The sequence below is a fragment of the Saimiri boliviensis genome, chromosome 2 (assembly GCF_048565385.1).
Source record: "Saimiri boliviensis isolate mSaiBol1 chromosome 2, mSaiBol1.pri, whole genome shotgun sequence".
Classification (NCBI taxonomy): Eukaryota; Metazoa; Chordata; class Mammalia; order Primates; family Cebidae; genus Saimiri; species Saimiri boliviensis.
In genome coordinates, this window is record NC_133450.1 from 141,495,717 (window position 1) to 141,520,604 (window position 24,888).

The 24,888-nt window shown below is 51.8% G+C and overlaps 1 protein-coding gene across 2 annotated transcripts; it reads right to left on the reverse strand.

The window, feature by feature from the left end:
- Window positions 1-1,098: 1,098 nt before the first annotated feature.
- On the reverse strand, window positions 1,099-22,230 carry LOC120360684 (histo-blood group ABO system transferase). 2 transcript variants are annotated; one of them, XM_039461241.2, is made up of 7 exons: window positions 21,935-22,230; window positions 8,748-8,817; window positions 8,006-8,062; window positions 6,501-6,548; window positions 4,681-4,716; window positions 4,000-4,134; window positions 1,099-1,876 (listed from the first exon to the last, which is right to left on the reverse strand). In XM_039461241.2, the coding sequence occupies exons 1-7, from the start codon at window positions 21,960-21,962 to the stop codon at window positions 1,186-1,188; spliced, it is 1,065 nt and encodes a 354-aa protein (XP_039317175.2). In that variant the 5' UTR covers window positions 21,963-22,230; the 3' UTR covers window positions 1,099-1,185. The 2 variants fall into 2 exon arrangements, with proteins under 2 accessions (XP_039317175.2, XP_074250654.1); XM_074394553.1 differs by lacking the exon at window positions 8,748-8,817.
- Between the last annotated feature and the right edge of the window lie 2,658 nt (window positions 22,231-24,888).

A 24,888-nucleotide genomic window follows, 5' to 3' on the forward strand; every position in this document is an offset into this window, starting at 1 on the left:
GGTACCTGGGCCCCCAGTGTTCCCAGCAGAAGAGCAACTTCACAGGGGATTAACAGGATCCCAGTGGCTGCAGAGGGGAGTGTGAACTACGGGGGCCCAGTGCGAAAGTGGGGCCAGGGGAGGTGATTCCACCATCCAGGCAAAATGACGCTGGCTGGGACTGGGTTGGAAGAAGTGCAGGTTGATTGAAAATGGCTGGGGAAGGCAGAGCCGGCGGGGTTGTGAGCAGTCTGAGATAGTCTCAGAGAGGTCACAGATGACTCTCAGGGTCTGGCTGGAGCATCTCCTGAGAGGCTGGGGCTGGGGAAACTCAGGGAGAGCAGGGTGGGGCAGTGCAGGAGCTCTGAGAGGAGGGAGCACCCTCGGGACTGTCCTTGCCTCCCTCCAGGCTCTCTCCAAGAGACCTCCTCCATGATACCCTGTCTAAGCGGAAGGTGTCCCAGGAGCTCACCATGGGGGCTGAAGGTGGCAGCCCCTCCAGGAACTTATGCCCCAGGCCCTGAATTCAGGATGCCTCAGTCTGTGTGCATGCATCTGTGTTTGTACGCATGTCTGCATGGCTGTCTGTGTGTGTGCACGTCTGTGTATCTGTGTATGCATGTCTGTATGTCTATGTGGTCTGTGTGTGCATTTCTCTATATGTCTTTCTCTGCATGTTTGCATGTGTCTCCATGTGTCTCTGTGCATTTCTGTGTGTCTATATCGATATGTTTCTGTCTTTGTATCTGTGTGTATGTGTCTTCGTATGTCTGTGTCTTTGTGTGTGTCTTTCTATGTCTGTGTGTCTGTCTCTGTGTGTGTCTCTGTGTGCATGCCTGTGTATCTGTGTGTCTACGTGTCTGTGTGTACATTTCTAAACATGTCTGTCTCTGTGTTTGCATGTGTGTCTCCGTGTGTCTCTGTGCATGTCTGTCTGTATTTCTGTACATCTTTGTGTTTGTGCGTCTGTGCATCTGTGTGTCTGCATGTATGTTTTTCTGTGTATGTCTTTGTCTGTGTGTATGTCTGTGTATGTAATGGTGTGTCTCTGTGGTGGGGAGGCGGGGTGTGATTTGAGGTGGGGGCAGGGCCTAGGCTTCAATTGCTCTCAACAGGAGGGAAAAAAGAAGCAGACTTTACCCATTCTTCTAAAACCAAGGGTGGGAGGGAGAGGGGGCTGCCAGCAGCCCCCCAGAGCCCACCCACTCATGGGTTCCGGATTGCCTGGTGGTTCTTGGGCACAGCCACAAACCTCAGCTTCTTCAGGATGGGGGGCCAGCCCAGCAGCTGCTGGTCCCACAGGTACTCGGGGGACAGCACCTTGGTGGGTTTGTGGCGCAGCAGGTACTTGTTCAGGTGGCTCTCGTCGTGCCACACGGCCTCGATGCCATTGGCCTGGTCGATCATTATGGCCTGGTGGCAGGCCCTGGTGAGCCGCTGCACCTCTTGCACTGATCCCCCGAAGAACCCCCCCAGGTAGTAGAAATCGCCCTCGTCCCTGGGGATGTAGGCCTGGGACTGGGGCCGGCGCTCGTACGTGAAGGCCGCCCTGCTGCTTCCGTAGAAGCTGGGATGCAGGGTCCCGAACAGCGGGGACAGGATCTCCACGCCCACGTGGTCGCTGAACTTCATGTCCACGTCGGTGCACACCAGGTAATCCACCTCGCGGAGGAAGCGCCGCTCGCAGAAGTCGCTGATCATCTCCATGCGGTGCATGGACACATCCTGCCAGCGCTGGTAGGCGGGCACCTCGAGCACCGACAGCTGCCGGCCAGCCCCCAGCGCCACGTGCGGCACCGCGGCCGCCTGGTCAGTGAAGACATAGTAGTTGACCCGGTGGCCCACCATGAAGTGCTTCTCCGCCGTCTCCAGGAACAGCTTCACGAAGGCCACGTATCTGCAAGGCAGGAGGACAGGGCCTGGGGGAGCGACCGGCCGTGCACCTCTGGACTGCAGGAGGCCTGCCCTGCGCGCTCCCGCCAGCGGCCATTAGAAGGCTCAGAGGAGCAAAGGCACCACGTTCTCCTGCACTGTCCTGAGCGAGTCCTCGGGCTGCGACTCACTTCATCATCTTCCCAGGACAGGCAGGCTGGTGCCAGCTCACTTGTCCTCAGCCTGAACTGAGCCACCAGACAGCTGCCCCTCTTATGCCCGGGCCAGCCACGTGCCCCTCATTAGAAGCTGCGCTTGGGGCCCCACACACCTGCCTCTGCACCCTAGAACTTCCTCTGTCCTAGGCTTGAACCGCACATATTCCTAGGAGTGGGTCATTCCTGGACTCCACCACTGGATCAGGAACCAGGCCCACCATGTGGGGGAAGGCAAAAAGGGGACCCCAGAAAGAATAGGGGTAAAGGTTTGTTGAGGCCACAAACCCCGAGTCCAAAGGTAGAACCTCTAGACCCAGGTCTGGCATCCCCACCACCCCAGGATGTTTTTTCCAACTGCCTCAGATGGTTGGCCCCTCCTTCAGGTCCCTCAGGGCCGTGTGCCACCATCATGGGGGAGGGGGCCGCGTCTACCCCCATTCAGCAAGTGTGCCACGCCCCCTGAAGCCCCGAGTTTATGAAGCAGGCACCATGGCTGCTTTGCTCCATCTGGCTCATTGGTAAACCACTCACAAGGGCCCTACAGATACCTGGGGGACACCCATGTCCCAGGGAGCCAGCGAGCCCAGTGGGGAGCCCAGGCATGGCAGTCAGGCTCTGGGATGCAAGTCCAGGACCAGCTGTGGGCTCAAGGCTCAGCTCTGTAGGGCTGCTTCTCCCCACAGGCACTGGGGGTGTGGGGACCACCTCAGGGTCCAGAGAGGACACAGCCAGCCAGCCCACAGCAGCGAGGTGGTGCCCTGACACAGCCCCCAGGGGCAACTCCCCAGCCCTTTGTCCCTAGGAACTGGAGCGTGAATTATCTGGCTATCCCCATGCCCTTATCAGTCCCTGCAAATCAGGACACACCATCCCAGTGGCCTGACTCCCATGCCTGGGTGCCTTGCTGGGTTCACTTCCTCCCAGGGCGTGTGTGTCCCCAGGTATTCGTAGGGCCTGTACCCCCTTGTGAGAGGTTTGCCAGTGAGCTGGGTATGGCAAAGCCGCCACGGTGCCTGCTCCATAAACTTGGGGCCTCGAGGTCACAGCACACGTGCTGAATGGTGGGAAAGCCTATGTCCCACGGTGGTGGCACATGGCCCTGGGGGACCTCAACGAGGGACCAGCCATCTGTGGCAGTTGGAGAAAACGTTTTGTGGTTAGGGAGACACCTGACCTGGGTCTAGAAACTCTACCTTTGGATTCAGGGTTTGTGGCCACACCTCTCCCACATCTGATTGTGAAGGCCACAGGGCCGTCCTGCAGGCTGCACACTGCGGGGAAGGATGCTCTTCCTTCCATGTGCAGATGCCGCTTACATGCCTTCCATCTGTGCCCCACAGAAGTCCCAGAAGCAGTCACTGTCACTGGCTCCTCTGCCCACAGGTGCTGAGAGGTCAAGTACGTATCTGCGTTCACCTCGTTAGCTCCCTGTGAAGCTGGCCTGGCCCAGAGTCCAAGGGTGTTATGGGTCAGCCACTTCCCTTGAGGTCTGGGGCCAACTGCCTTGCCTGCTTCACCTCATCTGAGGACACAGAGTGACCACGGCTCTGCCAGCATCCTCTTTCTAGGGTCCAAGGACAGTAAACAGGTGTCCCCCTCCTACCATCTCTGGTCAGTGAGCAGAGTCCACCTGGAGCCTTGTATGGAGGTGGTGGCTCAGCAGGAGGGAAGCCACAGGCACAGAGAGGAGGGGGCAGCAGGAGCCGCCATCCCTGGGTGAGATGCAGCCTCTGGAGAAGGAGCTCAGTTTTATCCCCAGGGAGCCCACGTGAGCTCAGTAAGATGCTGTGCGAATGGCCTTTCCCATCTACCCTCTGGGAGGACAAGGCTGGCTGCCCCCCTACTCTGTCCTGAACACAAAGAGAGACCTCGATGTTCCCGGCCATTCCCCACAGCCCAGTCTCTGCCCTCGGCCCCCTCACTGACTTACTTCTTGATGGCAAACACAGTTAACCCGATGGTGGTGTTCCGAAGCCTGAACTGCTCGTTGAGGATGTCGATGTTGAAGGTGCCCTCCCAGACGATGGGAGCCAACCAAGGGGTCACCACAAGGACGTCTTTCCTACTGCACATGGAGAGAGGCGTGCAGTAGCATGGAGCTGGCAGGGCGCCACCCACACACACCTCTGGCACACGGCCATACCCACCTGGAAACCCCAATCAGCTTCCGCCTCCTCTGACCACCCTTCCAGAGGCAGCCTCCATTCCCCCGAAACCAACCAGAGGCAAATGCAGACTCCAACTGGGCCAGTCATTCCCAACCCTCCCTCAACATCGGATCTGCCGGACCACAGAGGGAGCTGAGCTTTGTTGGCAAAGAGACAGGAACCCCCCTCCCCACCGGCACCCTCCCCCAGCCCCCTCCCCAGGAGGGAGGTACCTATCAGGCCTCTGCAGGGGCTTTGGTGAACAAAGACAGAAAACAAGAGACCAAGTCAAAGTAAGCAAACGGAGTGAGAACAGCCACGTGGGCCTCCGAACTCAGATGTCAGGGAACCTGAGAGGAGAGAATGGCGAAGCAGCCCCAGCTGAGATTTCCATCAGGGAAACCGCCCTCTAATGCCCTCAGAACAGCCCCTGGAGCCGCGTGCAGCTTCAGTAACTTACTCACCAGGGTGTCAGCGTCTTTGGCTGGGGGTAGACCATCCTGCAAGCACAAAGTGCCATCCCGTGAGTTTGGAGTTTGCATGGGAAGCGTGGGATGCAGTAGGCAGGGGGCGCGTAAAGCTGCTGCCCCGTGACCGGGCGTCCACCCTCCCGCCAAGGCCACCCTCCCAGGCTGGAATCGCTGTGGCTGCTCCGGGCTGTGTCAGCCCACAACCCCAGGACCCCCGGGCAGGGCTGAAGCTCAGAGTCTCCGATCCAGCACTTGTAGACTGGGAATAGGGACGAAGTGACCTCAGGCCCATTGCTTTCCACTTCACTTAAGGCTGGGAGGGACGTAAGGGTCCTGTCTTAATTCACTGTGAGCAGAGAGGAGGCTGCGTGTGTGGCCTCTGTCCCTGGTCATTCCCAGGGAAAGGGCCTGAGACGTGCAGACGCCCCACCTGGCCCTGAAGCCTGCTGGGCCTTTGTGGGCTGGTGGCGTCCACAGCCCGGCTTCCTCTCTGAGAAGTCGGGGAGTAACACCTGCTCCAACAGTGACACAAAGCACCATCAGATGCCACACACAGCCTGTGGGACGTGCGGGCCACAGTGATGTCCCACCTAAAGTCCTGGAGAGGTCCAGGACACATGAGCCGGGGCCATTTTAACTGTCAGTAATGGCCCCAATTTGTTTTTGTTTTTTTTGAGACAGAGTCTCACTCTTGTTGCCCAGGCTGGAGTGAAGTGGTGTGACTTCGTCTCACTGCAGCCTCCGCCTCCGCCTCCAGTAATCAAGTGATTCTCCTGCCTCAGTCTCCCGAATAGCTGGGATTACAGGTACTTGCCACTACACCAGGCTAATTTTTATATTTTCAGTAGAGACAGCGTTTCACCAGGTTGGCCAGGCTGGTCTCGAACTCCTGACCTCAGGTGATCTGCCCACTTCGGCCTCTCAAAGTGCTGGGATTACAGGCGTGAGTCCCCACGCCTGGTAATGGCCACAATTTTAATATCCCATGATGGCCTCTAAAAGCAGGTAATCAGCCGAAATAGGAAGGAAATTCTGACACATGCTACAGCCTGGATGGACTGTGAGGACATCATGCTCGTGAATTAAGCTCATCATAAAAAGACAGCTACCAGCCGGGCACAGTGGCTCACGCCTGTAATCCCAGCACTTTGAGAGGCCGAGGTGGGCAGATCATGAGGTCAGCAGTTTGAGACCAGCCTGACCAACATGGTGAAACCCTGTCTCTACTAACAATACAAAAATTAGCCGGGCATGGTGACAGGCACCTGTAATCCCAGCTACTCAGGAGGCTGAGGCAAGAGAATTGCTTGAACCTGGGGGGCATAGGTTGCAGCGAGCCGAGATCACGCCGTTTTACTCCAGCCTGGTGGCAGAGTAAGACTCTGTCTCTAAATAAATACATAAGTAAAAATAAAAATAAAAATGATTAAAATAGCAAATTTTATGTTAAGTGTATTTGAACAAAATTTAAAAAAACAAAATCAAAGCAGTGTGGGCAGCGTGGCCTTGGTTGCCTGGACTCCCACAGTCTGAGCACTGATAAAGGCCCACATCCCGGGAAACAGCCCCCGAGGCCCAGACAGAGCAGACCACTGGTCCTCCTCTTTCAAAGCCAGTGACAGGCAGCTGGTGAAAGCTGCAGCCCCGGCTGCATCGTGCTCTCTGAGTGGCTGCAAGACCAGGGCAGAGTCAGAGCAGAGATTGGCGAAGGAGGAAAGAGGAGCGGCTCCCACACGCCTCTGCCCACACACACGCAGGTACCCCGCTGCAGGACAATTCTGTGACATGGGAGCCACTGAAGGAAGACACTGTACCTTGGCAATGTGACACTCTGCAGACCGCCCGGTTCCCTAAGAGGTGTGCTGCAGAATGAGAACACAGGAGATGAAGTTTACTCCAGCAGCAGGGATTGAGGGCACAAATATATGGAAGCCAGCAGAGGGTCCCAGTGGAAGGGACACAGCGTCAGCCTGGAGCGCGGAGCAGAGTCCACCAGAAACAGCCACAGAACAGCGATCACTATGCTGATGGGCCTGGCGTGGGCCCGTGTGCCAGACCCCGTAAGGCCAACGCTGCTGTCTGAGGTCTGCATTTGGGGGACCGCACAGCCCACAGGTTCACCAGACACGTCGAAGCCAAGGCTGGGCGGAGTGGAGTTTCAGAACATGTCTGCAAACCCCAAGGCCCCTCCCATCAAGAGATGGGGTCTGATACTCCTGTTTCTATGAAAGAACATGTGGCAGAAGTGACACTGGGTGACTTCTGAAGCCAGGCCCTAGAAGGCCATCTGGCTTCTGTATCTTCCTTCTTGGGATATTGGTCTTGGAGCTTCCAAACCAAGCTGAGCAGGAACCCAGGCCCCAGGGAGAGGCCGTGGGTAGGTGTCTCAGCTGACAGGCAGCATCAACTGCCAGAGATGCAGGGAAGTCCTTGCGATGACCCCAGCCACCCACCATCTGCCCACAACTGCCTGCGGCCCCGAAGTGAACCAGCCAGGTGAGCCCCGTGCACCCCGGGAAGCCCAGGGACAGCTGTGGTCAGTGGCTGATCATTTCCCATGGATGGGGTGGTGCTCTGCAGCCAGGGGTCGCTGACACGAGTGGGAATTAGCAGACACAGCAGGGGGCACAGCACGGGCACAGGCCCGGAGTCAGGACCGCACGGCACGTGGACGAGCCACAGGCCACTCTGAAGCACAGAGGGCGAGGCAGAGGTGGGAGAGATGAGGCTGGGGAGGTCAGGCAGGCAGGATCAGACCGTGGAGAGCCTCCTACCTCCTGTTCTGGAAAGATCACTCCAGCTACTGTGAGGACGCGGGGAACAGCGCTGATGGGGATGGGGAGACAAGCCTGAGGCTGTTTCAGAGCTGAGGCAGCCCCACCGGACCGATGGAGCAGGGCTGCGAAGGCAGAGGCCGGTGGGCGTGTGAGCGGCTGAACAGCAGGGCTGGCGGGACTTGAGAACCCAGCGTAGGGCTGAGGGCAAAGCGAGAGTTGAGGATGGCAGGTGGAAGGCGACTCAGGAGGAGGGGCGTGGGCAGGGAGCAGAGACCATGTGTGCGAACTCTAAGCTGGACTCGGGGACTGGAGGTCAGAAGGAGGGCAAGGCTGACTCCAGAGATGTGGAGGCAGACGTGTCAGGTGACCCTTCAAGGCCACAGAGCTGGCCACATCGACGCTGGGCATAGGATAAAGAGGGGGCCCAGGCCAACCCATGGGTGTGCCCGGGAGGGACAGGGGGAGTTCCCAGAGTGGGACCCCAGCCAACAGCCAGCACCCTGGCCAGCACAGACGGTCCGCCTGCCCTTCCCCTCACTCACCGGGCCTCCAGTTCCAGGCGTCCTGGCGTTAGGCTTCTGGGGCTTAGGACCCCGTAACTGCAGGAAGGAAGTGTGTCAAGGTTCAGGACACAGAATCAAGACTGCCCATCGATCCCTTCCTCCAAACTGCACGTGCTGGGGCCAGCCCTGAGCACAGGAGTCCCCGATGAGCTGCAAGGCCTCCAGGCAGGCAGGAGACAGTCTCAGCAAAGCCCTGGCGCCTCCCACATACCACACCAGGAGGTGGGCAGGAGGGGGTCCCTGGGGATATTGCTCACGTATGGGCACCTGCAGCAGCTGCAGAAGGCCCCCCGCCCCCATGCCTTTGTCAGTGCAGCCCCCGAGGCCACCTCAGGGAGCATTCCAGGCCATGTCCACAGATGCCCCACTCTGTGGTTCTGGGACCTTCTGTGTCTGGAAGCGGCTAACAGCTCGGAACCCAGGCTTGCCTTCCCCAGCCCCAGCCACGCAACTGTGGGCAAGGGGCTCGCTCTCCCAGCCCAAGACGCCCCACTTATGAAAATTTTAAATGGGAGAGTGAGGAGCCCATTGCCCGGGGAGACTTAAATAAGGGAGCAAGTAAACATGCCTCCCCCACAGCCGGACGTGGGCAACAGCTGTCCTCAGGACCCTGATGGCTACTGTGATGCCTGGTGGCTGACAGGGTCCCCATGGGTCTGAATAGCTGCTGTGGCCACTTCTCCCCAAACCGGGCCAGCACCAATGGGCAAATGCGTCTTACCCAAACAAGACCAAGACAAGCATTGTTAGGAAAAGGATCATGGGTAGAGGTGCGGAGCATTTTGGTTTTCCTGGAAAACAGGTGTGGAAAAATCACATCACTCACCCTCCTCCGCTCACCTGCCCCACTCTCCGTGTCCCGTCTTGTGATTCAGGAACCAGACCCTGCGAGGGCCCTTCATCTGCCAAGGCCGTCCCTCTGCCCACAGGGAATGTTCTGAGACCCCCCTGAGCATCTGCAAACCCAGTCCAGACCCGGCCCTCCTCCCGCTCAGAGAACAGGGAGGTGGTCTGCTCCTCCCAGCTCATCAGCCCGACTGCTCCCACAGACTCTGAGCGTCACGCTGGCTTCCTAATGACGTCCTTCTACGCAGCACCCTCTTCCCATGGGAGACCGAAGGGGGCCACACTGAAATGAGCACCTCACTGTTGAACCCATGGGGGAGGCCAGGACAGCCTCACGGCCAGGCTGAGCCAGGAGGCCAGACCAGTTCCTGCCACGGAGAGGAGCCTCCAACCTCCCCCGGTGTCTCCCTGCCCTCTCAGAGGCCCGTGTCCCGGAAACAATCAGTGGGGTTTCTGTTAAGGTGATTTTGATGTATGTTCAAGTCACGTGCTGTAGTTCCCCGTTATCCACGCCTTCCCTTGCTGGAGTTTCAGTGACCCGTGGTCAACCAAAGGCCAATAATAGGTGAGTGCAGTGCAGCAAGGTCTTTTGAGGACAAGTCTGGGGGCTCATGCCTGTGATCCCAGCACTTCGGAGGCTAAGCCAGGAGAACTGCCTGAAGCCAGGAGTTCTAGACTGGCCTGGGCAACATAGTGAGAGCTCACTTCTATCAAAGAAAAAAAAATTAGCTGGGCATAGTGGTGCACCCCTACGGTCCCAGGAGGCTGAGGTGGAAGGATCACTTGAGCCTAGGAGGTCAAGGCTGCAGTGAGTCACGAATGCACCACTGCACTCCAGCCTGGGTGACAGAGCAAGACCCTGTCTCTAAAAAAAAAAAAAAAAAAAAACCCACAAACTAAATATGTATATGTATATGTATAGTTTTGAGAGCGATCACATTCACATAACCTTTATTACAGTATACTGTTTTGTGTTGCTTTTGAGATGGAGTTTGCTCTTGTTGCCCAGGCTGGGAGTGCAATGGGGCAACCTTGGCTCACTGCAACCTCCCGGGTTCAAGCGATTCTCCTCCCTCAGTCTCCAGAGTAACTGGATTTACAGGTGCCCACCACCACACTCAGCTAATTGTTTGTATTTTTAGTAGAGACAGGATTTCACCATGTTGGCCAGGCTGGTCTCGAACCCCTGACCTCAAGTGATCCGCCTGCCTTGGACAATATATTGTTATAATTGTTCTATATTATGATGATGGTTGTTAGTTCCATCCTGTGCCTAATTTATAAATTAGACTCTGTCATAGATATGTGTGGATAGGGGAAGACATAGTCTGTATAGGGTTTGGTACTAGCTGTGGTGTCAGACATCCAGCAGGGATCTCGGAACGTATCCCCCGCAGGTCAGAGGGGACTGCCATTTTCACAAGGTCAAGCCTAGAAGGCTTCTGTCTTCCGGCCCGGTTCCTATTCCTTCCCCTGAAATCAGTCCCTTTCACCTCATTGTTCTGCTGCTTCTTATCCCATAAAGCTCATCTGTATTTACCTCCACCCTTCTAAATCCTGTGAGCATGGAACAATTTATCTCGAATAGCTTCCTGAAACAGAAACGTGGGAGGCAAAATTTCAACTTTACACGTCTCAAATTATTTTTTCCACTTTTGCGGTCGGTAGATTGTAGGGAAATCTAGATGAAAATAATTGTCCTGCAATTTGGCAGAAATTATTCCATTTTGAAAAACTTTGAAAATCAACTTCATTTGAGGGATAACTTACATCCAGTAAAATCTATGCTCTTCAGCTATACGGTTTTGAGGCGTTTTGAACAATGCACACATGTAATCACCCCCGAAACAAGTTAGACAACATTTTCTTCACCCCAATAAGGTCCCTCCTGACCCCGGATCTGGTTCCCTGGTGTTTCCCATAAACAGAGTCGCCTGCCACGTGCTCTTTTCTGTCTGGCTACATCACACAGCAGGACGTTTTGAAGATTCACCTACACTGTCTCGTGTATCAGGTGTTCGTTCTTTTTTATTGCGGAGAAACGCCATTATTAATACACCACAATTAGTTTATCCCAGGTGTCCCCAAACTACGGCCCCCGGGCTGCATGCGGCCCCCTGAGGCCATTTATCCGGCCCCCCGCCACACTTCAGGAAGGGGCACCTCTTTCATTGGTGGTCAGTGAGAGGAGCACAGTATGTGGCGGCCCTCCAACAGTCTGAGGGACAGTGAACTGGTCTCCTGTGTAAAAAGTTTGGGGACGCCTGGTTTATCCTGTCTCCTATTGACAGATATTTTGGTTTTTACGGTTTGGGGCCCCTAGCAACAAAGCTTCTATAAACACTCGTGTGCAGGGATCTGTGGACCTTTGTTTTCATTTTCCTTGAGTAAATACCAAGGAGCAGAAAAGATGAATCTTACGGTAAGCATGGGTTTAACTTCTTTCCAAAGCGGTTACTGAGCTCTCCATTCCCACCAGCAATGCCAGAGAGCCACGGTGCTCCACACTCCTGCAGACACCTGATGGTCACTCCTTTACGTTTTAGCCTCCTAGTGGGTGTGTAGTGGTATCTGATTGTGGCCAGTGACTAAGCAGGACAGTCATCTTTTCATGTATTTATTGGCCATCTGTTTGCTTCTTATGAAGCCTGTCCAAATGTTTTGCTCATTTTATTATTTTATTTTATCTTATTTTGAGACAGAGTCTTACTCTGTCACCAGGCTGGAGTGCAGTGAAGCGATCTCGGCTCACTGCAACCTCCGACTCCCTGGTTCAAGCGATTCTCTTGCCTCAGCCTCCTGAGCAGCTGGGATACAGGCAGGCACCACTAAGCCCAGCTAATTTTTGCATTTTTAGTAGAAACGCGGTTTCACCATGTTGGCCAGGATGGTCTCCATCTGTTGACCTCATGATCTGCCTGCCTTGGCCTCCCAAAGTGCTGGGATTACAGGTGTGAGCCACCACGCCCAGCCCATTTCATATTTATTTATTTACTTATATATATTTTAGGGGACACCGTCCCATTCCAGTTGCCCAGGCTGGAGTGCGGTGGCAGGATCCCAGCTCACTGGAGCCTCCACTTCCTGGGCTCACATGATCCTCCCGCCTCGGCCTTTTGAGTAGCTGGGACTACAGGAGTGCACCACCATACCTAGCTAATTTTGGGGGATTTTGATAGAAATGGGGTTTTACCCTGTAGCCCAAGCTGGTCTTAAACTCCTGGGCTGAAGCAATCCACCTGCCTCAGCCTCTCAACATGCTGGGACTACAGGCATGAGCCACCTCACCCGGACATTCGTTTTTATTTTCTTTTAGAGACAGGGTCTTACTCTGTCACCCAGGCTGGAGTGCAGTGTCATGATCACAGCTCACTGCAACCTCGAATACCTGTGGTTAGGCCATCTTCCCCCCTCAGCCTCCTGATTAGCTGGGACTACAGACATGCACCAACGTATCTGGCTAATTATTCTACTGTTTGTAGACACTGGGTCTCGTTTTAAATTGAGTTGTTTCTGTTTTATTATTGAGCAGTAGAATTTACTTTTATATTTTGGATATAGGTCCTTCGCTAAATACAAATATTACAAACATTTTCTCGCCAGGCACAGAAAGACAGACACCGCATGTTCTCACTTATGTGTAGTATCGAAACATCAAAACAATTAACTCATGGAGATAGAGAATAGGAGGATGGTTAGCGGAGACTGGGAGGGGCCGTGGCAGGGGTGGGAGGGTATGTGGGATGGTTAATGGGTACAAAAGAATAGAAGGAATAAGACCTAGTATTTGATAGCATAACAGGGAGACTATAGTCACTAATAACTTAATTGTACATTTAAAAATAACTAAAAGAGAGGCTGAGCACAGTGGCTCACGCCTACAATCCCAGCACTTTGGGAGGCTGAGGCAGGTGGATCACCTGAGGTCAGGAATTTAAGACCAGCCTGGCCAACATGGTGAAACTTCACCTCTTCTAAAAACACAAGAACTAGACAGGTGTGGTGGTAAGTGCCTGTAGTTCTAGCTACTCAGGAGGCTGAGACAGGAGAATCACTTGAACCTAGGAGGTGGAGGTTGCAGTGAGTTCAGATGACACCACTGCACTCCAGCTTGGGTGACAGAGCAAGACTCCATCTCAAAAAAATAAAATAACTAAAAGAATATAATTGGATTGTTTGTAACACAAAGGATAATTGCTCAAGGGGATGGATACCAGTTCTCCGTGATGTGAATTTTCCATTGTATGCCTGAACCAAAATATCTCATGGACCCTGTAAATATATACACCTACTATGAACCCATAAAAATTAAAAACCAAATACTTCTTTAAAAGCAAATATTTTCTCTCTGTGGCTTGTTTATTCATATATTCATTTTTCCTTAATTTTTTCCTTTTTTTTTTTTTTTTTTTTTGAGATGGAGTTTCACTCTTGTTACCCAGGCTGGAGTGCAATGGTGTGATTTTGGTTCACCGCAACCTCTGCCTCCTGGGTTCAGGCAATTCTCCTGCCTCAGCCTCCTGAGTAGCTGGGATTACAGGCACGCGCCACCATGCCCAGCTAATTTTTTTTTTCTGTATTTTTAGTAGAGACGGGGTTTCACCATGTTGCCCAGGATGGTCTCGATCTCTTGACCTTGTGATCCACCCGCCTCGGCCTCCCAAAGTGCTGGGATTACAGGCTTGAGCCACCGCGCCCGGCCCTAATTTTTTCTTTTGAAAGGAAGTGTTAATTTTGATAAACTAATTTATCCTTATAAAAATGAAATCATTTTATGGTTTGAGCTTTTTTGTCTCATGTATTAAATTTTTGCCTGCCACAAATTTATGAATATTTTCTCTTATTTTCTTCAGAATTTCATAATTTTTATACATGGTGTGAAAGGCTAAAGTCCCCTTTTTCCCTCGAATGCATATCCAGTCATGTCAGCCATTTGAATTGAAAATATTTTCCTTCTCCATCACATTATCTTAGCACCATTATCAAAAAGCAACTATTTAAAAAATCAATTGACGATCTGTGTGGGTTTATTTCTAAACTCTGCATTCTATTCCATTGAGCTATCTGTCTATCCTAATCAGCCTATTCTGATTACTGTAGCTGTGTAATCTACCTTGAAATCCAGCTTGGAAGGTAAGTCTTCCAACTCTGTTTCTCTTTTTCTAATTGTCTTGACTTTTCTGAGACCTTTGCATAGCTATATAAATTTTAGAATCAGCTGTCTGTAAGCTTTACAAAAACTTCTTCTGGAGTTTCAAGTTAGATTATGTAGACTCTACAGATTCATCTGGGGAGAAGTGACCGTTTAGCGGTATACGTCTTCCAATCCATGAGCATGGTATATCTCTCCATTTATTTGTGTCTTCTTTAATTTTTTCAGTAATATTTGGCAGTGTTGGTTTTTTTGTGGCTTTCTTTCCTTGCTCTGCTCTGCTCTGCTTTGCTTTGTCATGGTCTTGCTCTGTAACCCAGGCTGGAGTGCACTGCAATCTGTGCCTGCTGGGCTCCAGGCATCCTCTGACCTCAGACTCCTGAGTAGCTGGGATTACAGGCATGAACCACTGCACCTGGCCTTATTTATTCATTGACTTTGAATCTTGAGACCTCCCTGCTAAGTTGACTTAGTTGATGAGCTCATAGTGTAAATATATGTAACATACATGGCAATAATAGCACAAAGGAGCAAGGAGGAAATGAAGCTATTACATATACCAGAGCAAGGTAAGGCCACCAGACAATAACTTGAATATACAGGAAGAAATCAAGAGTAAAGTCAATGGTAAATACACAGTGTAATATAAAATACTTGAAAAGTATTTTTCTCCTTACTTGTCTTACTGAATTTAAAAGAAATAAAATTGTGTGAAACAATAATTATGACACAGTATTGTTGAGTTTATAACATATATAGATGAATATATATGACAATAATACCACAAACAAGGCGGTGGGGGGGGAGAATGGAATTATATTAAAGTTTCTGTATTTTACTAAAATTGGTATTAATCTGAAGTACATTATGATAAATTAAAATGCATATTGTTATCCCCGAAGTAAACAGAAAATAACTTTTAAATATACACTTATAAAGGAAAAAGGAATCTAAATGGCATACTAGAAATATTTAATACAAAAGAAGGCAGTAAAGGATTAATAGAAGAACAAAAAGGCACGAAAGAGAAAACAAACTGTGAGCTGTCAGATGGAAATCCAACCACAGCAACAATAACACTGAATGTGAATAGACTGAACATGCCAATCAAAAGGCAGAGATCATTAGACTGGATTTTTTTTTTAAAGCTTTGACTATAAGCTGTCTATGAGAAACATACTTCAGAAACAAAGATACAAATAGGTCAAAGCAAAAAGTAGATTTGCTATGCAAACAGTAACTGCAAGAGAGCTTGAGGAGCAATACTAATATCAGACCAAATAGATTTTTTTTTTTTTTTTTTGAGACAGAGTCTTGCTCTGTTTCCCAGGCTGGAGTGCAGTGGCGTGATCTCGGCTCACTGTAACCTCACCTCCTGGGTTCAAGCACTTCTCATGCTCAGCCTCCTGAATAGCTGGGATTAGAGGTGTGTGCCATCATGCCTGGCTAATTACATGTGTGAGCCACTGTGCCCAGCCAGATTTTTTAAGATGAAAAATCTTACCAGAGAGAAAGAGAAACATTCTGCAATGATATAAAGTTAATATATTAGGAAAATACAGTAAGTAGACATATATACACACCTGACAACTAGTCCCAAAATATGTGAAACCAAAACTCACAGATGAAGGAAGAAATAGTCAACCCAACAATAATGGTTGGGCTGGGCACGGTGACTCATGCCTGTAATCCCAGCACTTTGGGAGGCGGAGGTGGGTGGATCACTTGAGCATAGGAGTTCGTGACCAGTCTGGGTAACATGGCAAAACCCTGTTTCTACAAAAAATAGAGAAATTATCCAGGCATGATGCTGCTTGTGTGCAGTTGCAGTTAGGAGGCCGAGGTGACCTGAGCCTTGGGAGGTGGGGACTGCAGTGAGCTGTGATCACACCCCTGCACTCCAGCCTGGGTGACCAAGTGAGACCCTGTCTCAAAAAAAAATCCAAAAAAACCAGTAATGGGACACCAAAATCCTACCCCACTCTCAATAATGGAGAGAATAATTAGAAAATCAGTAGATAGAGATGACTTGACATCACTAGACCCCAGCTAGATGTAACTGATGTGTTTAGAACACTCCACCTAGCAAGAGCTGAAGACACATTCTCCTCAAGTGCATGTGGAACAGTCTCCAGGATCGATCTTATGCTGGACCAGAAAACAAGTCCTGAGAAATGCAAAAGGACTGATATCCACAAAGTTTCTTCTCTCACCATAAGGGAATGAAATTAGAAATTAACAAAGGAAATTTGGGAAATCTATGAATACGTAGAAATTAACACACTTCTACATAAGCAATGGGTCCAAGAAGAAACTCAAAAGATACTCCGAGCTGAATGAAAATGCAAACACCACATACCAAAATTCATGGGCTATAACTAAAGCTCTGTTTCAGGGAAAATTTATATCTGTAAATGCCTAGATTAGAAAAAACTCAAATCAGTGTGTAAGCTTTCATTGTAAGTAACTACAAAAAGAAGAAACAGAGCAAATTAAACCCCAAATGAGAAGAAGATAAATTAATAAATATTAGAGTGGAAACCAATGAAATAGAAAACAGAAAGAAAAACAGAAAGAAAAAGAGTAAAAAAAAAACAACAAATGTCAGTACTCTGAAAAAATCGAGAGAGAGAGAGAGAGAGAACACAGATAACTAAAATCAGAAATAAAAGAGGAGACACCAGCTCCAATCTTACAGAAATTAAAAGAATTTCAAGGAAATACTATGAACAAGTGTTTGCCCTACAACTTACGTAACATGGACAGATTCTTACACATAAACTAGAAAGAGGTTAGAAGAAAATATGATTCAATTTTTGTGACATTGGATTAAGATTTCTTAGATATGATACCAGATGCACAATAAAAGAAAAAATTAGTAAATTTGAATGACTTAAAATGTAAAACTTTTGTACTTCAAAAACACCAATAAGAAAGTGTTAAGACAAACTCTTGATGGAGAGAAAATATTTTCAAATCATATATCTAAGCGCATATTCAGAACATGTAAAGAACTGTCAAAACTGAACAAAGGAGACAACTCAGTTTTGTTTTGTTTTTAATTTTTTTTGAGACAGAGTTTCGTTCTTGTTGCCCAGGCTGGAGTGCAGTGGCAATATCTCAGCTCACCACAACCTCCACCTCCTGGGTTTAAACAACTCTCCTGCATCAGCTTCCTAGGATTATAGGCACCATGCCCAGCTAATTTTGTGTGTGTGTGTGTGTGTGTGTGTGTGTGTGTGTGTATGTGTGTGTATTTTTAGTAGTGAAAGGGTTTCACCATGTTGGCCCAGCTGGTCTCTAGCTCCTGACCTGATGTGACCCACCACCTCAGCCTCTCAAAGTGCTGGGATTACAAGCAAGAGCCACTGCACCTGGCCCAATTCAATTTTTTTTTTTTTTTTTTTTGAGACGGAGTCTCGCTCTGTTGCCCAGGCTGGACTGCAGTGGTGTGATCTTGGCTCACTGCAACCTCTGCCTCCCGTGTTCAAGCAATTCAATGCCTCAGCTTCCCAGGTAGCTGAATTACAGGTTCCCACCATGATGCCCATCTAATTTTTGTATTTTTAGTAAGATGGGGTTTCACCATCTTGGTCAGGCTGGTCTTGAAATCCTGACCTCGTGATCCACCCACCTTGGCCTCCCAAAGTGCTGGGATTACAGGCGTGAGCCACCACGCTTGGCCCCAATTCAATTTTTTTTTGAGACCAAGTTTCACTCTTGTTACCCAGGCTGGAGTGCAGTGGCACGATCCCGGCTCACCACAACCTCCACTTCCTGGGTTCAAGCAATGCTCCTGCCTCAGCCGCCCGAGTAGCTGGGACTACAGGTGCGCACCACCATGCCCTGCTAATTTTTTGTATTTTTAGTAGAGACAGGGTTTCACCATGTTGACCAGGATGGTCTCGATCTCTTGACTTCATTATCCACCCGCCTCAGCCTCCCAAAGTGCTGGGATTACAGGCATGAGCCACCGCGCCTGGCCCCAATTCAATTTTTAAAAAGGCAAAAAGTTTGAACAGGCATTTCACCACAAAAAGATATATAAATAGCTAACAAGCACAAAAAACACTTGCCATCATTTGTCATTGGGGAAATGTAAATCAAAACTATGAGATACCACTTTATACCCACAAGACTGGCTATGTGTTGCTGCAGATGTACAGAAAGTGAGACCCTCACCCAGGCACAGTGGCTCACGCCTGTAATCCCAGCACTTTGGGAGGCTGAGGCAGGCAGATCACTTGAGCCTAGGAGTTTGAGACCAGCCTGGGCAACATGGCAAAACCCCATCTCTACAAAAAATACAAAAATTAGCTGGATGTGGTGGTACACACCTGTAGTCCTAGATGCTCAGGAGTCTGAGGTGGGAAGATTGATTGAGCCCAAGAGATTGAGGCTGCAGTGAGCCAAATCATGCCACTGCACTCCAGCCTGGGTGACAGAGCAAGACCTTGTCTCAAAAAAGAAAAAGAAATAAGAACCGTCATACAATGCTGATGGGAATCTAAAATGGGGCAGTCACTCTGGAAAACAGTTGGCTAATTTCTTTTTTTTTTTTTTCTTTTTTTTTTTTTGAGACGGAGTTTCGCTCTTGGTACCCAGGCTGGAGTGCAATGGTGCGATCTTGGCTCACCGCAACCTCTGCCTCCTGGGTTCAGGCAATTCTCCTGCCTCAGCCTCCTGAGTAACTGGGATTACAGGCACGCGCCACAATGCCCAGCTAATTTTTTGTATTTTTAGTAGAGACGGGGTTTCACCATGTTGACCAGGATGGTCTCGATCTCTTGACCTCGTGATCCACCCGCCTCGGCCTCCCAAAGTGCTGGGATTACAGGCTTGAGCCACCGCGCCCGGCCGGCTAATTTCTTAACATGTTAATGCTGCATATCAACCCAAGAGAAATGAAACATATGCCCACACAAAGTCTCATACACAAATGTTCATAGCAGTGTTGTTCAGTTCAAAATAGCTAAAAAAGTAAAAACAGCCATAATGTCCATCAGCTGATGAATAAACAAAATGTGGTCTATCCGTACAGTGGATTACTCAGAAATAAAAAGGAATTAAATACTGATACATACTACAACACACAGGAGTCTCAGAAACATTATTCCAAGTGAAGGAAGTCAGATGCAAAACACCATGTAACACGGGACTCTATTCACATGAATTGTCCAGAAAAGGCAAAACTCCGGAGCTTCTATACCTTCTAAGCTATATGTCTACATGTATGTGCACATTCATCTAAAGACATAAGTGATGCCGGGCGCCGTGGCTCACGCGGTGGTGGCTCCCAGCACTTTGGGAGGCCGAGGCAGGTGGATTCACAAGGTCAAGAGATCGAGACCATCCTGGCCAACATGGTGAAACCTGGTCTCTACTAAAAATACAAAAAATTTAGCCAGGCGTGGTGGCACGCACCTGTGGTGCCAGCTACTTGGGAGGCTGAGGTGGAAGAATTGCTTGAACCCAGGAGGCAGAGGTTGCAGTGAGCCGAGATTCCGCCACTGCACTCCAGCCTGGTGACAGAGCAAGACTCCGTCTCAAAAAAAAAAAAAAAAAAAAAAAAAAAAAGACGTTTAAGTGGTTAACTTCTTTCAAACTATTAACTAAGGTCTGAGTCCTTTCTCTAGAGCTTCTGTCAATTTACTTAATCTAAATGGGTCCAGGTGCTGGACCCCTTAGCCTTATCTTTTCTCTTTCTGTGCAGCTGGCAGCACAGGCCTGCTTGTTCTCATCAGCGTTCAACCAGCATTGATTGGGTGACTCAATCAACATGCATGAATGTCAACAACCTGAGAATGGGCACTCGTTTGCCAGGTTCCTCAAAAGACCTAACTTCTTCTTCAAGATGTTTGTCTTGGAGCCAGTCGTGGGCCACACCCAGTGCCAGAACCCCAGGGGTGTGGAGACCACTGCCAAGTCCCTGGTCCAGACGGACTCCTGGGGTGGCAGCTGTGTTCATAATCTTGACTGGGGGACCATTCCACAGGTGTGGACATGGGTCAAAATGTATCCACCTGTGCCTTTTATGTGCCTTATTGTATACATCTGTTGAGACATATTAAGAAGACAAAAGGGAACAACAAAAACAAAAAGAATGGAAAATAAAAAACCACAAAGGAGGAACAGGGAAGAACCCGGAAGGAGTTGGCAGCACAGGGCAAAGGCAGGTGTTCTCAGTCAGACCTGAGTCCCAGCCCCACTCAGCCCTTCCTGCCTGAGACCGGAGCAAAATCACAAAATTGCAGTCAGACCTGAGTCCCAGCCCCACTCAGCCCAGCCTGCCTGGGACCAGAGCGAAGTTTCTTTTCCCATGGGTGAAAGAAACACCTGGGAGGTATTTACTGTTCCTTCCTGAGAACTCAGCGGTACTGAACCCAGTGCTGCCTCACAGCAAACCCTGACAAATGGTGAGGATTGCTGAGGGCAGGGCCACGACCTACCACACACCCACGCGGTTTTCTTTATGAATTTTCCACTTCTCTCCCTCCCGCACCTCCGGGGCTGCACCTCCCGGGCAGGACCCTCACCAACTCCGGCCTCGCCAGGCCTTATCCCCCACCTGACTGCGAGTCAAAGTCAAACATTTCTCTCCCCAGACGTGTGCGCAGCAGTCCTCTAAATTAAAGGACTGTGTGACAGCTCTGGGCGCCCCACTTGGCTCCCCCTGGCCTTTGGCACTGGGGTTCACTGGCCTGCAGCCGACGCCCCATGCCCTGCCTCCTGTGTCCCTCCCTCTGAAGCGACGTCCTTGTCTGGGGTGAATTTGTTTTCTGGCGCCAAGAAAAGGACAGGGACATACACAAGGAATGAGTTTAGGAGCAGAGGTTTAACAGGCAGAAGAAAGAGAAAGAACAGCTGTCTCTCTTGTGAGAGGGGACACCCCAGTGGGAATTCAGGCCTGGGGCGTGTGCACTGGATTTTATAGACAGGCTTGAGAAGCGGGTGTCTGAGTTACATAGGGCCCAAGCTTGGTTGGACCGGGTGTGACGTGTACATAGCATGGGGAAGGCTGGCCACCCCACCCTAATTTTATTAGGATCAGGGATTTTCCACGTGGCCCCGCCCTGTGGTCTGCTCCTTACTGTACACCTGGCTGGCAAGGAGAAGGGAAGATGGAACCGCTGTGTTGAACAGGCCTAGTCCCAAACAGCCTTTTCCTGTTGGCGTAGGCCCCCCATTCACCTGTCCAAAATTCCAGCTTGCTTCTGCAGCTCATTGTTACCGGCTGCTCATTGTTAGAACAGAAAATGATTTGGGGGCTGCTTTTCATTAAAAGGAAAACATTACCAAGGACTCCAGTACCCTCACTATCTGCCTCAATTATTTCTTCTTAACTCCTACATCACCTGAGCGCCTGGGGCACAGGCCCCGGTCACGCTTGGCATTGAACTTGCCCACCTCCTTCCGGAGGCGCCTCCGCGTTTGGGGTCTGGAGGCTGTTCCCGGCTGACCCGGCACCTGGTCACCGTGCCCGAGGGGAGGGCTGGGGGGCGGGCAGGGCAGCCCCGAGCCTCGTCCTCGTCCAGGGTCCGTCGATCTGTGCTGAAAATCGCAGCTCAGGGAAGGCGGGGAGCGTGGAGGGGCGAGGAGAGGCCGGAGACCGCACGGCGTCGGGGGACCCCGCCCTCCCCAGGACCCGGGCACCCCGGAGACGAGCCCCCCGCCAGGCAGCGCCACCGCGCCCACCCGACCTGCGGGTCCCGACATCGCGGCCGCGCCCACCTGCCGCCGGCTCCCCAGGGCGCAGGGTCTCGGAGGCTGGGGCGGCGGCGGGCCCGAGTCCTCCCAATCCTGGGCGCCCCCTGCCCCCGACGCTCGCCCCGGCCCGGCTTTCGGGCGCACCCCTGATTCCCAGCCGCAGCGCCTCCCTCGCTGCACCCGGGGCCGAGGCCGGCACTCACCCGCCAGCGTCCGCAGCAGCTCAGCCATGGCTCCGCGCCTGGTCTCAGCCGCCGCCTTCCGCCAGCCAGGCCGCCCTGGGGCGGGGTCAGCCCGAGGCGCCTCCCGGCCCGCGTCGCTCGACGCCCCGACTTTCCGAGGCCAGACCCGGGAGGGGACAGTGGGGCGCAGGAGGCGGCCGGGATCCCCAGGGACCGCCGCTAGGAAAGGACGGCGCGTCCTCGCGCGAGCCACCGATGGCACCCACGCCCCTGGCAGCCCTGGTCCCCTGGGGCCCTGTCCCTACATCCCGCCCGGGGCCAAGCAGCTCCAGGTCCTCTTAAAGCCCCGCCCCCGGGGGTGACCCCGTGACACCCTGTCCTCGAGCAGGGGTGAGTGGGGGCGACCCCTTGATATCCTGCTCCCAGAGAGCAGGGGAGACGAAACCCTGAAGCGCCGGCCCCAGAACCCACGACCCCCGGCCTCCGGGTTTGCGCGCCGCAGCCTGTAGCCCTCCAGCCCCGCAGGACCCTGCGCCCTGCGTCCGCGACGTCCCCCGGTGGACAGAGTCGCCTCCCCAGCTCGGGCCCACGTCCCCACGGAGCTCCGCGCCCCGCAGACTGAGAAGCCTTCGCGTCCTGCTTGAGATCGAGTCCCCTCCGGCGCCCGCCCCGACCCTGAAGCCTCTTCGCTGTTCCGCGGGCTGAGCCCTGCTCGGCCCCGCCACGACCCCCGCCCCTGCTTGGCCTCCGCCCGAGGAAGCCCGGGAGCCGGCGGCGGCGGCGGCAGGGACTCGGGACACCGCGAGGAGGAGGAACCTCCCGAAGGCTCCAGGCGACGTCCCAGAGGCTTCTTCCCCCCTTCCCTGGTATCGCTCAGAGGGTATTACACTGATATCCCATCCACAGGACCCTGATCCCCTCCCACCCTCACGGGCCCGTTCTCATCTCAGTGAAAGCTGGGGGCATCTTCAGTGTTTTCCTCTTTTTATAAAGAGCCCCAGCTGGAAACCTAAGAGGAGCAGAGGGAAAGTTTCATCCCCTACCGCAGCACAGTGGGCTGCCATGTTCAGGGCTGGGGGCTAGTCTGGGTTCTCATACCTTTCGGCTGACTTTCTAGCCCCCACTCCTCTTCCCATCAGCTCACTGTTTCCATAAAACATTTGTCATGGCGATGTGCAAGGAGCTCCCTCCGCTGCCCTGAACTTCTTTCCTGAAAACAGCCAGCCATTGCTCAAGGGAAGGGAAGGAATGAAAGGCTCCGAAAAGGAGAGCCCAGTCAGACCAAGAGGTGTGAGCATGAAACCGATGTGTTACTCACAAGCGGCTGGGCCAGGGAAGGATGTGGTTCAGAAGAGGGAACAATCTTGCCCAAGGTCCTGCAGAATTCAGGGCAATGCTGTAGCCCAAACCCAGGTCCAGGGAGAGCACCATTCTGGTTTGCATGGGACTATCGGTGTCCATAGGACAGGAAACTTTTAGTGCTCACACCAAGACAGGCTTATGCACATGGGGGTGAGTTGATCACCGTCCCAGGTCCCTGACCTTCAGACCAGGGTTGTTGCTGCTGCCTGTGGAATTCTAAAAAGAGGGGTCCTCCTGGGAGGGGGGCAGGTTGGAAGGCCAAACTGTGGCTTCCAACCTTGTCTTCTTTGGGACACTTGGCATCAGAACCAACACATGCCCTGTGGAAGTCAACAGCTCGGAGGAACGGCAAGAGATGAGTGGGCCTCCCCCATCTTAAGAAAACTTCCAAAAAATAAAATTTCTGCATATCCCCCATTCACCAGAACCTGGTCACATGTTGAGACCTCACTTTATGGGCGGTTGAACAATGTAGCATACATCTAATGTGACCATATACCGAGCGAAAAATTGGAGGGTTTATTATCAAGGAAGGAGAATGTGTGGAGAGTTAACTAGCAGCCTCTACCGCCCCATCTATTCGTAGTTTATTAGCAATTTCGTTTTAAAATCAAGAAGAAAATCAGGCCGGGCATGGTGGCTCACGCTGTAATCCCAACACTTTGGGAGCACCAGGCGGGCAGATCACTTGAGGTCAGGAGTTGGAGCCCAGCCTGATCAACATGGTGAAGCCCCGTCTCTACTAAAAATGCAAAAACTAGCCAGGTGTCATGGTGGGTGCCTGTAATCGCAGGTACTCGGGAGCTAGAGGCAGGAGAATCACTTGAATTCAGGAGGTGGAGGTTGCAGTGAGCTGAGATCATGCCACTGCACTCCAGCCCAGGGAACAGAGCAAGACTCCATCACAAAAATTAAAAAAAGAGGCTGACAAATCCAGTTTCTCAGAAAGAAACATCTAACAGGGACTTAGGAACAGAAGCTGTACAGGTTCTGGGGTGGCAGAGATGAGATGCTGCAACCCTGGCGGTTAGACGGTAGGGGAAGGGCACACTGGCTGCAGGGAGAATGGGGAGCAGTTTGCCCGAAGGGCAGGATTTATGGTAAGTACTTGCTCTTACATAGGAACAGTAGATCAACTGGAAATCTCAGAGGCCTTTCCCGAACCAGCGGTAAGCAGAAACCAACGCTGCAGATCAGCAGACCCTTCAGCTCGGCAGGCCAGGTGTGCAAGGCCCTGTGATTGTCAGCGAGGCTGGTGTGCTGAACTAGACAAGCCGACCCCTAGGGATCTTTGCAGACAGTGGTCAAAAAGGCATAGGTCACCAAAGTGACGCTTGGTCTCCACCACACTCCTCTCTTTCTGTCTCTCTCACTTCCCCCTGCTCCGGTCTGGAGAAGGGGGGCTTCACTCGAGCCACCCCATTGGTCACAGCCCCTTGCTGCATCCCTAAACATGTATTAGTGTCGCCAGATAGAGGGATAAGAGTCTTGGTGTGGTGAACAAAGAATTGAATAAAATGCACAAAGTAACAAAAGAACAACGCGACCAAGCAAGGAAAGACCTGGAAGGCACAGCTTTATTGAAAATAATTCACAGCGTGGAGGGGCTGGAG